Source organism: Oreochromis aureus, linkage group 3, assembly GCF_013358895.1.
Source record: "Oreochromis aureus strain Israel breed Guangdong linkage group 3, ZZ_aureus, whole genome shotgun sequence".
NCBI classification, from domain to species: Eukaryota; Metazoa; Chordata; class Actinopteri; order Cichliformes; family Cichlidae; genus Oreochromis; species Oreochromis aureus.
The window spans coordinates 105981464-105996030 of NC_052944.1; the positions used below are offsets into that span (position 1 = coordinate 105981464).

Here is a 14567-nt window from a genome sequence, read left to right on the forward strand (position 1 = left end):
CAGTTAAAACGACAACACTGATAAAGTGGATTCAGAAGAATAAACTGAAAAATTGGGAAAATGTAAATGGAAAGCATGCCATCGAGACATGAAACTGAAGAAAAAAAGATCAAAAGTACTCTAAGCTCATGCATTTCATGGTGTTGTGTCTGTTTAGTTTACTGATGAAAATCAAAGAGGCCTTCAGTCCTGAGGTTCAGCTGACCTTTCACTTTAATGTCTACATGTCTACTTTTTAATGCACAGGTACAACAATCTGCACGTTTCTAATTACTCTAAATATTCTTAACTATTCAAACATTGTTCAGTATCCCACTCTGTTTGCACACTACAACCTGGGTTTGCAACTTATCTGTATTCTAATTTTAATAACTGTACAGTGCTCTGCTTTGGTAACTATTGTCCACGATGTAAATATGTAAAAATATTGTTTCTGTTCTGTTTGTATATGTGTGTTTTTGCTGCTGATACAACCAAATTTAACCTTGTGGGACAATTAAAGGACTATTCTATTCTATTCTTAATCTATAAATGCTTTAAAGGCTCAGAGAGTGTGGAAATCATCCTGTTATTGAAGCAGACAGTTAGAAGATATTTTAAATGTATCCATCCATCCATCCATCCATCCATTCGCTTCCACTTATCCTTTTCAGGGTCGCAGGGGGCGCTGGAGCCTATCCCAGCTGTCATAGGGCGAGAGGCGGGGTACACCCTGGACAGGTCGCCAGTCTGTCGCAGGGCCAACACACAGGGACAGACAACCATATTTTTAATCATATCTTATTTTAAATGTAGCTGAGCACAATTCCTCTGAAATATGTCTAAATATGTTTCACAGTTTGTTCATTGGTTCATTTGGGGAAACAATCAGGTGACTAATGAGCAGTCGTTGTACAACATGTTGCTGCTCACATTCATTGGATTTTGATAGCATTTTTATAGATGGTCTGCAGATATATATTGTGTTAGAACAGAAGGTGGCACTATTCCTCAGTCTGTAGACAAACCCTTTTTAAGGCTCTCCAGAATCTCCTGGAAGTGTTTAGTTAAATGTTGAGGCACAGAGCAAGAGAAGGACCTGGGTTTGAATCCAGGCTGCTTTTTCTGTGTGGAGTTTGCATGTTCTCCCCGTGTCTCTGTGGTTCTCCCCAGGTACTCCGGCTTCCTCTCCACAGTCCAAAAACATGCAGTTACTGAGGTTAGGTTAACTGAATCTAAATTCACCACAGGTGTGAATGTGAGTGTGCATGTTTGTCTCTCTGTGTTAGTCCTACAAAGGCCTGGTGATCTGTCCAGAATGTACCCTGCCTCTCACTCTTCCATGACCTGAACTGGATCAGCAGACGAAGATAGACTGATGTTTATTAGATGTCATTCTGTTGACTGTGATGGCCTCTGGAATTATAGATATATTTCTCATTTTTATTCAACTATTCAGAAATTGAATTGAATGTCTCTCATTCTTGTTATTCCATTCATCCATTTTCTTCTGCTTACCAAATTCAGTTAAATATAATCGTAAATTTTACCAATTATGCCAAGAAAAGTGGTCAGTTAACCAAATGTAAGTGTAACATATGTATTAAATGGTTTTGAATTTGACCAAAACATCCTTTTTTTAATTAAATATTTCATGTAATCTCCTGTCTATGTGAAGTTTTTAATGAGTTTTAGCCCGAGGATGCAGCTGTAGTACTGGCATGCTAAGTGAGCCTGGTCGCTAGCGGCAGGTGAAAGAAATCACTGCGGTATTTTGTTGATGGCTGTTCTCTTGTCAGGAGAGGTACTCTAGCAAGAGCGCAGCACACACAGATCACAGCTTTGTGTTTCCATATTTTGCAGGTATGGAGATAATTTTTATGTTCCTGGGATGTAGTTTTTCAATAATTGATTTTATGGTGTAGTGTTATATTACCTGTTAAATGGAAAATGACAATTCATTAATATAATTGGATTTGAGTTTAAGTTTACATTATAAGCACCAAAATGCTGGACCCTGGTTATTAAGTTGTATTTGTTTGTCTGATTGTTTAATTGGTTTTGAATTGTTTTGTTTATTGTTCTTATAAGTTGTTTTGGATGATTTTTCAGTGATAATATTATTTATTTTGTGTTTTTGCTGTTTTTTGAGAGCTTAAGTTGATATTTTAAAACAAATAAATAAAGCTGCAGGACACAACTCCACTCAGCATGGTTGGAGGAGAGGTGTCCCAGCAGGTGTGCAACACAGACAGTAGCTCTGTATGTCGATGTGTAGCAGATGTTGCTGCGATTTACAGTAAACAGCCCACAGATCCAGTGTCGTCTCCTGCCTCTTATTCATACGCCAGAACACAACGCATCGACAGACATAACACACAAACGGGTTACATAAGGAGGGGTGGATGTATATATTTGAGCCTGCATGCACACTTGTGACTTTGTGTGGATTAGACAAACCATGGAAAAGGAAATAAACAGAGTTTCTAAAAGTGTGGGACATTTAGCCAAGAAATACTGATACAAAAAGGAAACCAACCAAGCAAAGACAAGTTTTCTTACTTTTTAGACTAACTGTAATTTTAACAGTACAGTGAACAGGCGTGAAATAAAGGACAGTGTTGTACAGTTTGTACATACAGAGGTTTACATACACTTATACATACATAGCAGCAGTTCATAACCTTAGCTGCCTTCGTTTTGACTTCCTTTGTACAGTTATTGCATCGACTTTCACACTCCTGGAACATACACAATGGATCTAAATTCAATTTTCTACTTTTATTTTGGTAAAAATTTGAAACCAAACCAGATTGAATCCATGAAAATGAAAAGACCTGCAAGACAGGACTTTTAGACTGATTTAATGTCATCCATGCTGACAATAATATTAGCAACTGTTTTCCATAAACACACCACATAAGTGATGTGTTTAATTTGTAAAAAACAGTTTTTCCTGTCTAACTGCGACACTGCAGTGACTGTTGGTGTGACTTTACAGTTCCAGAGTCCACACAGCATCTACCAGGAGACCTCAGAGCTCTTCATACTTCGTTCTCTTCACAAGCTTCATGGAGATGCTGGTTTCCTTTCCCAGCAGGACTCAGGAGCTGGTCATAGACACACTAAACCAAAAGCTTATTACTGTGTTTGATTGGTCAGCCAGCTCTCCTGACCTGAACACCTCGGAGAATCTGTTATTATTAAGATGAAGATGAGAAACTCTGGATGAGCTGAAGGTCACAGTCAGACCAGCCTGAGCCTCAGTGACTCCTCAGCAGGAGCTGATGCAGTAACTCATGGTACTGGAGCCCAAACCAAGTACTGAGAGTGTAAATGAACAGAGTTTCAGAAGGTGGATGTTTTTGAATGTAAACACTGTTTTTATTGATCCAACAATGTACAATTCATTCTTCACACTTCCTGGCTGCCTCAGCATTAATGATGCTGAATGATCCAAACTACATTCTTGGTATCAGGTTCATGTTATGTCCACAAAGAACTCCAGTGGAAGAGATTAAAATACAGAATTTACAAGTTTGTTTCATGGGAAACACTGATCTACACAAACAGGTGGTCTTTGTGTTTGCAGAGGATCAAAAAACAAAACATCACAACAGCAACAATCACAGAGTCATTTATAGAAACATGTCATCTATCGTAATGGTTACAGAATACATAGAATAACACGTACAGTTGAGTATATCTGATATTAAAACTTTATATGAAGACAACATATGACACCAGCTTTACACAGAGAAGGAATCAATGTTAAAGTTTTCCTTTTTTAGTCCTTTATTTATTCAGGTAAAAATCTCATTGAGATTTAAAATCTCATTTCCAAGAGAGACCTGGCAAAGTGTTGAACTTTTACCTCACAGTTCAACACTTTGATACTCAGTGAATAAATAAATACATGCAGCAAGTTTGTTCTAATGAACCATTACAACACATTCAGATTAGAGTTCATGTCACACTGATATGGATAACACACTCAGGCTTCAGCACACGGCTATAGATGGAGATCCATCAGAACACAAGGAAACAGCACAGCAGCACCGGGAACAACACTGAGGAACAACACACTCTGGATCATCATCATTATGAGCTTCTAATGTTAGAGAAACAGCTGGCTGAGGTTGTTCAGCTGTTAGCAGAGGAAGGTCAAAGCAAAGCTGCATCTTCATGTTTATGGTATCATAGTTACACCACATACTTTACAGTGTATGAACCACAACAAGCTAACAGAGGGTCTGTTCTTCATACTCCAGTTCCATTTCGTCCACTTTGAGCCACAGCCTGGCCACCTTTTGGCTCACCCATCCAGTAACAGTATTCCCCCATCCTGGAGGAGCAGACAGAGGAGAGTCAGAGAGACCATCAGATGGATCCAGGCTGGTCTCATAATGACACACATGTAACATCACATGTTCCAGTCTCACACAGAGGAGTGGGCAAAGCTTTGATTCATGTTATGTGTAATCCCACTCAGCCCTCAGGTGGTCTACACCTGATCATCGTGCAGAGACTGCAGCATCCCTGGACATGAGGACAATATTCCAGAGAAAAGCAGAGACTGCAGGGACAAAGCAGCTGTCTGTCACTATGTTTGTATATGAATCAATCTCACTAATGATCTCATCAGCAGCCACTTTTAAAGCTGTCACATATGGCTGGATTGTTTGTTGAACCAAGATGGTTTTTAGTTTTGCTCTTCCCGTCTTCTGTCTGTTCCCTTTGTAAAGATCTTCACTGGATTCCCTCTCTGGAGTGTGGTGAGTGTCTAGTGACACTTTGATGGCAGCAGACTCTGGAGAGGACACCATTCTGGTTATGTTGGATCCCACCTCTGCTTTTGATACTGTTGATCACGGTGTCATGATAATCACGCTCAAAGGAAGGAGAGAGGATGTTGAAATGACTGAGAGGAAGCAGCTCCATCACTGACTGTTTTTAATAGATGCCTTAAACACTAAACTCTAATATCAAGGGTTTATTTAAGTTGAGGAAGAATCAGCTTAAAGTTTTTCTCAATCCAAGACGGCGCCTGTGTGTGCAGCTTGTCGTCAGCTGCTACCTGCTTTGTTATCATCCATTTTCTTCAAAAATGTCTCTGCTCTTCTGGTTTATGACTTCTAATGGTTTATTCTAAGTTTATAGACTATAACAACTTGTAAGACGATGAGTTTTACTTCGCACAGCCCATGTTATGTTGTAGTATCCATTTATCATTATGCTACTTTGCTCTGTGGACTGTAAAAATGTTTGTATTCATGAAATAAACTACACTTTCACAGTTTGCACCTTTTACTGTTTTCCTGCTTTTGTTCACTCCGAGTTTGACAAAAAGATTAGAGGAAGCCAAGGTCTTTCCATTGCTTGTTTTCTGAGATGTAGAGTTGAAAATGTTATGTTCAGACAGACAGATCATCCAATCAGCTGCTGTATAACCAGCAGCTCTTTAATAGGGAACTACAAACATGGAGGACCAAATCTGTTCCTTCCTTCTTTGATGGTACACAGGACAATGTGTGCATTTCTCTTGTAATGAGCCAAGAACTTTTCCAGAGCAATGCACATGTCAGCTATAGATCAGACTGATGGAGAAACTGACCACTGTGAATCATTTACCACCATTTATGAGGCGTTCACTGACCTGTGTCAAACTGTTCTTCCTGTGGGACATTTGTTTTTGTTGTTTCTTCTGAATAGCAGAGGACCATATGACGTGTGAAGACAAACAGTTTGTTTGGAGGAATTCAGGTACTTTTCACTGGTTGTTTATGCGAGATGATTGATTACTAGTTTTAGTTTTGGCCTGATATTTTCTGTCTGTTGGATCTAAATTAGTCGCACGATGCGTTCAGGGCCTCTGGTGTTGTGCGATAAATCAAACTGTATAAAAGTCTGAAAGTCATCTAACGGTGTGAAATTAGGATCCACTGAGTTCAGGTCAGGACAGCTGCCTCGTGTGCTGTGGTCACACACATGTTTTGGTGTTTCTAACTTGGTATCTTAATAACATGTAATTCTGACAGGACGACTCTTTTTGGTTTATGCGAGCAGTATTTGCCTAACTCCTGCAAACAACACAGGACTCTGAATGGGTTTATGATGTGTTTACTGACCTGTGTGAAGCATTTCTCAAGCTCTGTGAGGTGTTTACTGACCTGTGTCAGACGTGTCTCCCTGCTGGAAATCTGTATCTGTCGTTTTTTTCTGAGAGATTGAGATGAAAAATGGATTATCAAGAGAGACAGACAGATATCAATAAGTGTGATTGTTCATCCGTCTCTGCTGGTATCTTCAACATGAACCTCTTAGATCCAGCCTGCTGACCTGCTCCTTTCACAGAAGTTAAAAGGGAGGAACCCCCAATATCTTCTACACCTTACTTCTATACCCGCCCATCCTTTCTCCCCTCTCTCCTGTTGGATGCCTTCAACACCCACACCTTCTTTCTCTCTCTCTGACTTCTTCTACACCGATGATTAAAAATAGAATTTAAATTTAAACTATAAAATTATTTTATTAAATTTCCTTCTTTCCTGTAACAGAAACTGCATCACATTTAAACATTCAGTGAGTATTGATTATAATTCACTCCATGTTTCATTTAGTTTATGTGATCTTCAGTGAGATTGAATTAATACATTTTGACAAGAACATTCATTTTACACTCTTTAAATCAGTTATATGAAAATTTTCTTTTACTTTTTAAAACTCTGTTTGTCAATCACATTTTACTCAATTCAAATTTCTTGTCATTGAAAGAAATGACTGCAAAATGTCAGTTTAATGTCACATAAATCAGTCTGTGATGTGTTTACCAACCTCTGTGAGGAAGTTGCTGACCTGTGCCAGGTGTGACTCCATGTTCCACATCTGCATCTGGTATTTTTTATGAGACGCAGAATAGAATATGATGTGTCAAGACAGACAGGAAACCAGGTACTTTGCATTCGCTGTATTTGCCTGATGATTATTATCTTATTTCAGGCCTTCAATTTGGAAATATTTGGTCGTAATTTCCCAGAAAACAAATGAAGTGAGTTGTAAATCAGTCTGAGAAATACAGTAGAATATCATGTGTAAGAGAGACAGAAAGACAAACAGATGTCATTAAGTGTGATCCTCCCATCAGCTGCTGACTAACCAGCAGCTTTTTATAGTATAACACTAGATTTCAAACATAGAGGATTAACTCTGTAGCCTCTTTGATGGTAGACAGATGATGTATTATGAATCCTTCAGTGATGTGTTTACTGACCTCTTTGAGTTGTTTCCTGGTCTGTGTCTCCCTGTTGGACAGCTGTATTTGGTGTTTCTTCTGAAATGTAGAATGAAAAATGGTTTGTCAAGAGAGACAGACAGACAGATATCAGCATATATAAATAATATAAAATTGAATTAAGTTATGGATCCATCTCAGTATGTTTACAGCCCTCTGTGGATGATTTACCAACATTTCTGAGGCATTTACTGACCTTTGTCAGCACTTTCATTATCTGTGCCAGTGTTAGCTCCAACATTGATTTGCCTGTCTGAAGTTTCATTAGTCTGTGATGCATTTTTTTTGCTTGTTTTCTCTTTTTTTTCTCTCAACAGGTGATCCAGGAGATTTTTTTTTCTTCTTTCTCTTTGTAAGTGCCCTTTCTCACGGTCCCTCTTCCCTTCTGTTTTTCTTTTTCTTCATCTTTCTTTCTCCCTTTCCTATCCCTCAGTCATTTCTGTCCCGTCTGTAACAACTGAAAATAAAATAAAATAAATAATAACAACAAATGTTGATCAAATGGACCAATACGGCAAGGCTGTGATGATCCATTTGATCAAAGTAAATCCATTGGGTATCCTTGTTGGTCTGCAGACAACAATTCTGACGGCTAAAGAACCAAATGGGACAGGCAGAAAAAAAAAAAAAAAAAAAAAAGACAGACAGATATCAGTAAGTGTGATCGTCCAGCTGTGTAACCACCAACTGTATAATAGGGAACTACAAACATGGAGGACCCAGTTTGTTCCTTCTGTCTTTGATGGTACACAGTACAATCTGTTCATTTCTCTTGTAATGTGCCAAGAACCTTTCCAGAAATAAAACATCAGCCACAGATCAGACTGTGATGGAGAAACTGACCACTGTGAATCATTTACCAACACTTATGAGGTGCTGCCTGATTACTGCACAATGTCAGTTTAATGTCACATGAATCACTCTGTGATGTGTTTACCAAGCTCTGTGAGGAAGTTGCTTACGTGCGTCAGACGTGTCTATCTTTTGGACACCTGTGTCTGGCGTTTCTGGTGAGAAGCAGAATAGCATATGACATTTTATGGCAGCATGGAAACAAAGTACATGACATTGGTTGTATGTGCCTGATGATTGATTACTGCTATGACACAGTCCTACATATCAAACTGAGAAAACAGTCTGCTTTGATGGTGGACTTGTTCTGTTTTCCTACAGAGCACCACGTCATCTTCTTATATCAACATCTGCCAGTCTGTGTACAGGGAATGAGGAAACCCCGTTCATTTACTGAGATCAACAGCAGACTTTCCAGTGTAAGACTTCATAAATATGTGAACATGAGCTGACTCTGGAACAGCTTCTATACAATCATGGACTGTAAAACAGAGGCAGGAGCCACCCTCTCTCTCCTGCACTGTACGGCTCAACTCACATACAGCAAACCTGCACTGATTCTACATATGTCACATTCCCATGATGCATCACAGGCTGTTTGATTGGATCTTTTTCATTGAGGATTTGTAATGTGGACAAACAGATGTTACTCTCACCTCTGACACTGAGAGTTACTGATTTCATGTGTCCATCCTTGTTGTAGACGGTGCAGGTGTAGACTCCACTGTCAGTGAGGTGGAGGTCTTTCAGGGTCAGACTGAGGTCTTTAGTGTTCAGTGGGTCTTTCTTCATCTCAGTGCGCCCTTGTATGTGAGGCTGACTCTGGTCTCTCTGATACGTGTGGACCATCACTTTTTCACATCTCCACAGCAGAGTTACATCCACATCATCATCCCATCATCCACATCCCTGTGAGTTGCCAGGCAAAAAGTGGTGGCCAACATTTGAAGCTGGACTGCACCACCACTTCCTGCTGAAGGGGAGAATGTGTATTTTCTTTAATTAAAAACAAAGTATTTGTACTTAATTAAATATCGAGTTTAGGGTTTAGTAGTTTTGATTTTCTTCTTTGGTGTTTAGTTTATTAACAAACTACATTGTACTGCATCGTTTTTATGATTGTGTTTTGGTTAGTTACCCATCTTATGTCATAGCTGTCTGATCAGCCATGATTAGGGGTGGGTTTTTATAATCGATTTATCGATTAAAATCGATTCTGGCTTGGATAATGTAAAATCGATTCATTAAAATCCTGAATCAATTTTTTAATATAAATTTATTTTGCCCGAAATGCCAGAATCTCAGGTGAAATCTCACAAAATTTCAACAACCACCAAACAGCTAAGACAGTAAATGAGAGCAGGTACACAGATTCTGCACAAAGACTTAAGCACACAGCGCGACCCGCGGATCAGAATCAGTTAGATGTCGCCTTTCTCACGGTCGGGGCTGAAAGCCGACAGCTCGCTGATTCTGATGTTTCGGCGGGTCGGCGCTTTGTGTTCACGCTGTTTTTGTGCTGATTCTAAAGCTGTTAGTTTGATCTCTCTCCAAACAATATTGACTGAACCAGCAGCAAAAGAAGATCCAAACTACGCTTCACATAAACATCGTCATGAATTCACTCTGACTTTTACTGTTTTGCTTCCACCACGATAAAATCACACTTCATGCACAGCTCTCTCTCTCTCTCTCTCTCTCTCTCTCTCTGTACTTCAAGAACAGTTTCCCGTCTAAAAATCTGTTTTCTGCATTATTCGCTTGCTTGTTACGCACAAGTCTACCGTTGTTTACAGCGCTGTCGGCCGCTGTTTTTTTTTTCCCTTTTACATTCTTCTGAAAAGAAAACCTCATTTCTGCCGTTCAATACTGAACCAATTTAAACTTTTTAAAATTATGCAAAATGCAAAACGCTCAGCCGTGTCTCTAATAAAACCGCTGTAACGTCAGAGGTAACGTTCATATGTTTATTAATGGTTTTCTTTCGTTTTTGATGTACTGCAGAATATTTTTATAAAATCCCAGGCCAGGAAAACCACCTTCATGTTTTTCTGTGTTTTATCTTCAGCTACTTTGACACAAAGGCATCTGATGTGACCTCACACCTTTGATAAAGTCTTGCGTGTGTCAGATTCCCTTTTATAGATACAAAAATATGTAAATGTACTGATCTGAATTATAATATTTCTGACTGTCAAAATTTCCCAGATTCAAATCGAATTGAATTAAATCTAATTGTGGATCAAATCGATTCGGGACCTTGTGAATCGAATTTGAATCGATTCTAGAAATCAGTGACGATACCCAGCCCTAGCCATGATATATACCCCTGTGTGTCATTTCATGTTTAGGTCAGTTATGTTTGTTTGGACAGTTATTTGGGTGGTTAAAGTTTGCAGTTTTGCCCGAGGTGAGTTTTGTTTCTTTGACCTCTTTTATGAGCTCAACATTTATTACTTTTGTAAATATAATTTTTGGGTTAAATAAATGTCAACCCTATTTTTCAAATAATTCCTGTGACTCCTCCGGTTCCAACTCAGTCCATCACACCAGACAAGCCGAGAGAGATAATCTCTTCAGCGTGTCCTGGGTCTGCCCAGAACACCTCACCCACCTCACCTGTGACATTTAGTGAGACTACTTTGTGTAGCAGGATCTATCCCTTCTTGTTGTAGACGTTGCAGGTGTAGCCACCACGGTCACTAAGTTGGTGGTCTTTCAGGGTCAGAGTGAAGTCTTTATTTCTCAGAGGATCTTCATTCATCTCTGTGCGGTCTCTGTGATACTGGTCCTGTAAGAGATGCTGGTGTTCATTGTTCTGATACACATAGACCGTCATGTTTTGGTGTTTCCACTCAACTTTGACGTCCTGAGGAACACCATCTTCTTCATCGATTTTAAAGGGCAGCAGGACAGACTTCTCTTCCTGTGCCACCTCCACCATCTCCAAAGGGTAATCTGAGAGAATGTCCAGACAGAGAAATGTCAGTGAGGGTGATTTCCCATTTCATTATGATTCAGAAGTGCCATCAAAGTAACGTCATTAGCCCTGTAACTTCTAAAAAAATAACCCTCATATCAGAGGTTTGCTCTCACAGTCCTCGATCTGCCCTGAGAATATTTATAAGAACAAAGAGTTGAATGTTGATGAAATCTGTTCTGAGTCCTTCACATGTAAATCTTTCAACAGGCTGTTAGAGTAAAGTAAGGGAAAACCGAAAAAAGTTCCTATCTGACCCTCACAGAATCACCTGAGCATATCTAATGAAGACATGCAAAGTTTGTGAGAAGCCCACAAAGTAGGAATTAGGTCAAACCTGGACATTTATTTTTTTATTATTTTTGAGCCCTCATAACTTGATAAGTACATAAACATTTACATGAAACTCTGAGTGCTGGAAAACAGGTCTAAACTTCATTAAATCACTAAAGCTGATTCTGAGGGAGGCACTCACTGATGTTTCACTCAGAGATCCAATAAGACAAACAGTCGCACACTCACCTTTTCTCATCTTCAACATTTTATATCTGGGATACATGAAGACACCAAAGGCAGCAGCCAGCAGAACCACAGGAACCAGAAGAGCAAAGAGAACTATGGGCCAGACTGGAGGAGGTGGAGGAGGAGGAGGAGGAGGATGTTCTGTCATCAACACAAACACAAACATCCTGAACATCATCCAACAGATTCTGATGAATTCACATCAGAGTTCACTTCTACTCTGACCTCCAACCTTTATCTGCAGCACTGACCTGTGACCTTCAGTTGAACATGGATCTTGCTCTGATCTCGTCCATGTTTGCGGGTGGTGCAGGTGTAGTTTCCACTGTCAGAGACTGTAGGGTTCCTCAGAGTGAGGCTGAGGTTTCCAGTCTGCAGAGCGTCAGCTCTCAGTGATGTTCGGTTGGTGTATCGATTGTTTTGTTCTTTAAAATCGTCACCGCTCTGCAGACGCACGTGAACTGTTGGAGTGCGGAGCTCCTCACGGTCCCACACTGCTGCTGTGGAGTCACTGGCAACACCAGCTGGTACCTGACAGAGCAGCAGGACAGACTCCACCCCCTGATACACCTCCACAGCTGAAGCATGCTGGGAAACTGAAGACAGAAACATAATGAAAATGATTGATTTGAGCTGGTGACAGAGAATGACGATTCAAATGCACGATGAGATCAGGTCAACAGTTCAAAGTTTTTACTGATGTAAAGATGAGTTTGGTACACAAAAAACATATAAAACAGTAAATACCCAAGTTTAAAATTGGGTTTCCCCCCAGCTTCTCAAAAGCAGAGACCACCTTCAAAGTCTATTTACACCTACAGGCCAGTGGACACTCTTTCAATGATGAGGATGTACACATCCTGGACAGGGAGGAACGCTGGTTTGAGCGCGGAGTCAAGGAGGCCATTTATGTGAAAAGGGAAAGACCATCTCTGAATCGAGGAGGGGGCCTAAGGGTACATCTGTCACCATCTTACAATGCTGTGATTGCAGCCATTCTCCAACTCTCTGTGAATGGTACTCATGGCCATTGAACAGTGGTTGTTGATCAGTGGTGATATTAATTTGCAAAATAATGATCATAAACTGACCTCAAACCCCATTTTTAGTCAGTGGGCTGGTTTCTGTCATTATGCAAATGTCCTGTTTATAAGATTGTGGAAACCTGCAGTCAGCTGAGACTGAAGAAGTCACTGAAATGTTTCTCCCACTGAAAACATCCAGACGAACAGAATCAACTTTTTGGGATTTCCTTACCTGGATGATTGAGCATCAAGACTAATGGCTTTTATCTGATAAACTTTATATGTGCTGAATCAAGAACAAGAAGTTAATGTGATTTTCATTTGGTTTTCCATTAATATGTCACAATGTTACTGCAGTTGTCTTTGGTAAATCTCAATGATTCATGTCCTCAGTACTACTTTCTCTTACTAACATTAGTTAAAGATGATACAAAGAATAATATGAGACTATCACTGTCATCATTTAAATATGTTTTTTTTAACTTTGTTTATATTAAATTTTGTTTGATGAGCTGAAACATTTCTGATGTCATGTTTAGCAGAGTCTTGTAAAATCATCTGTCTGAAATCTAAAAGTGAACAAAGCTGATGTTTGTATTTGTTTTGTTAACATTCAGCTGTTCTCTAAAATAATTCAGTCATTTTCAGCCCACAGAGACTTTATTTGACTGCCTGAGACAGTAAATCAGGTCGAATCAGAAAACCAGGGTTACTGTACACGACCAAGGCGAGCAAACAAAACTGATTTCATATAATAAACAGTGATTTTACTATTTGATGGATTTTTATATGATGTAATAGGGATGGAAGATGAGCATGTGTCAGTTTTGTGATGAAACTGTGCACATGTGCTGTGTGGGTGACCCACAGGAGGAATCCACTGAGAACGTTAAATATCAGGGACTGATTTAAATAAACCTTTGCTTTCACGCTGATATCAGAATTCTACACTGAGTCAGAATCAAAGTATTTCAGGTCACATGGTCGATTTAATGATCCTTTAAAATCAAAGTGAGTCATGACTGAAGGAAAAACTGAATGATGAGCAAAATTCTTCTTTATTGTCACAAAGAAAAATAACAGAACATGTTCTGATGCACTAATGTTCTTTTATTTGTGAAAAGCACAGGAGGTGTGTTTGCCTCCCTCTCACACCTGAGCTCTGTCTGATAATGCAACAAATCAAACTGTGACACGTCACGGTGCTTCCATATAAAAATACTTACAGAGTGTTTTTGTGTCGTGATGAGCAATAATCAGCTGAGAGCACTACCATAAAACTCAGGGTAGAGGCGCAGGAGGATTTGGACCGCAGTCTGCAAACATCAGCTCATGACATCATCACTAATACAGATGTGGCCAGCGGTGCAGCAGTGAGGCTACAACTTGAGCTAGCTGTCTCTGCTGATGTTCACTGTTTCCTCCTCTGCTGATGCAAACATGAACTAATGATGTAAATGTGGAGTCGAGGACAAATGAAGGAGCTGATGGAGGAGGGCAGACAGCAGTGTGTGTGTGTGTGTGTGTGCATGCAGAGCATCAGAGCGTCTTTCTTACCCAGTAAGAGGAGCAGCAGCATCAGCAGCATCTTCATCCTGCAGTCAAAGTCCCATTAAATCTGATCCTCAGTCAGACTGCAGACGCACGAAGCAGCGTGACTCAGCAGAGACTCAGAGACTGACGCACAAACACCAGTTTACTTTCACTTTCACTTTACAGGATTTTAAAAGTGGTGGGTGGGGCCATGGTGACGAGGACACGTCATGTCATGTTTTTAAACAGAGCTCTGACTTTAGAATTAGAATTAATATCTTTATATTCACAGAGAGCACACATCTGTGTGTGTGTGTGTGTGTGTGTGTGTGTGTGTGTGTGTGTGTGTGTGTGTGTGTGTGTGTGTGTGTGTGTGTGTGTGTGT

General features: G+C 39.8%; 1 protein-coding gene across 2 annotated transcripts; it reads right to left on the minus strand.

Annotated features, from left to right (window-relative positions):
• Window positions 1-3448: 3448 nt before the first annotated feature.
• Window positions 3449-14329, minus strand: LOC120438652. 2 transcript variants are annotated; one of them, XR_005612025.1, is made up of 10 exons: window positions 14207-14329; window positions 11876-12220; window positions 11625-11765; window positions 10742-11080; window positions 8779-9095; window positions 8233-8277; window positions 7250-7309; window positions 6814-6870; window positions 6150-6198; window positions 3449-4324 (listed from the first exon to the last, which is right to left on the minus strand). XR_005612025.1 is itself a non-coding variant. In XM_039609108.1 (4 exons), the coding sequence occupies exons 1-4, from the start codon at window positions 14241-14243 to the stop codon at window positions 10779-10781; spliced, it is 825 nt and encodes a 274-aa protein (XP_039465042.1). In that variant the 5' UTR covers window positions 14244-14329; the 3' UTR covers window positions 10534-10778. The 2 variants fall into 2 exon arrangements, 1 of the variants encoding a protein (XP_039465042.1); XM_039609108.1 differs by lacking the exons at window positions 3449-4324; window positions 6150-6198; window positions 6814-6870; ... (1 more) ...; window positions 8233-8277; window positions 8779-9095 and having other exon boundaries at window positions 10534-11080.
• Window positions 14330-14567: the final 238 nt, after the last annotated feature.

Coding starts and splice junctions, on each gene's coding strand:
- LOC120438652 (XM_039609108.1), bottom strand. CDS start 14,243: ATGAAGATGCTGCTGATGCTGCTGCTCCTCTTACTGG. Junction 12,221..14,206: donor GCTGCTGCTCCTCTTACTGG/GTAAGAAAGACG, acceptor TTCTGTCTTCAG/TTTCCCAGCATGCTTCAGCT. Junction 11,081..11,624: donor AATGTTGAAGATGAGAAAAG/GTGAGTGTGCGA, acceptor ACATTCTCTCAG/ATTACCCTTTGGAGATGGTG.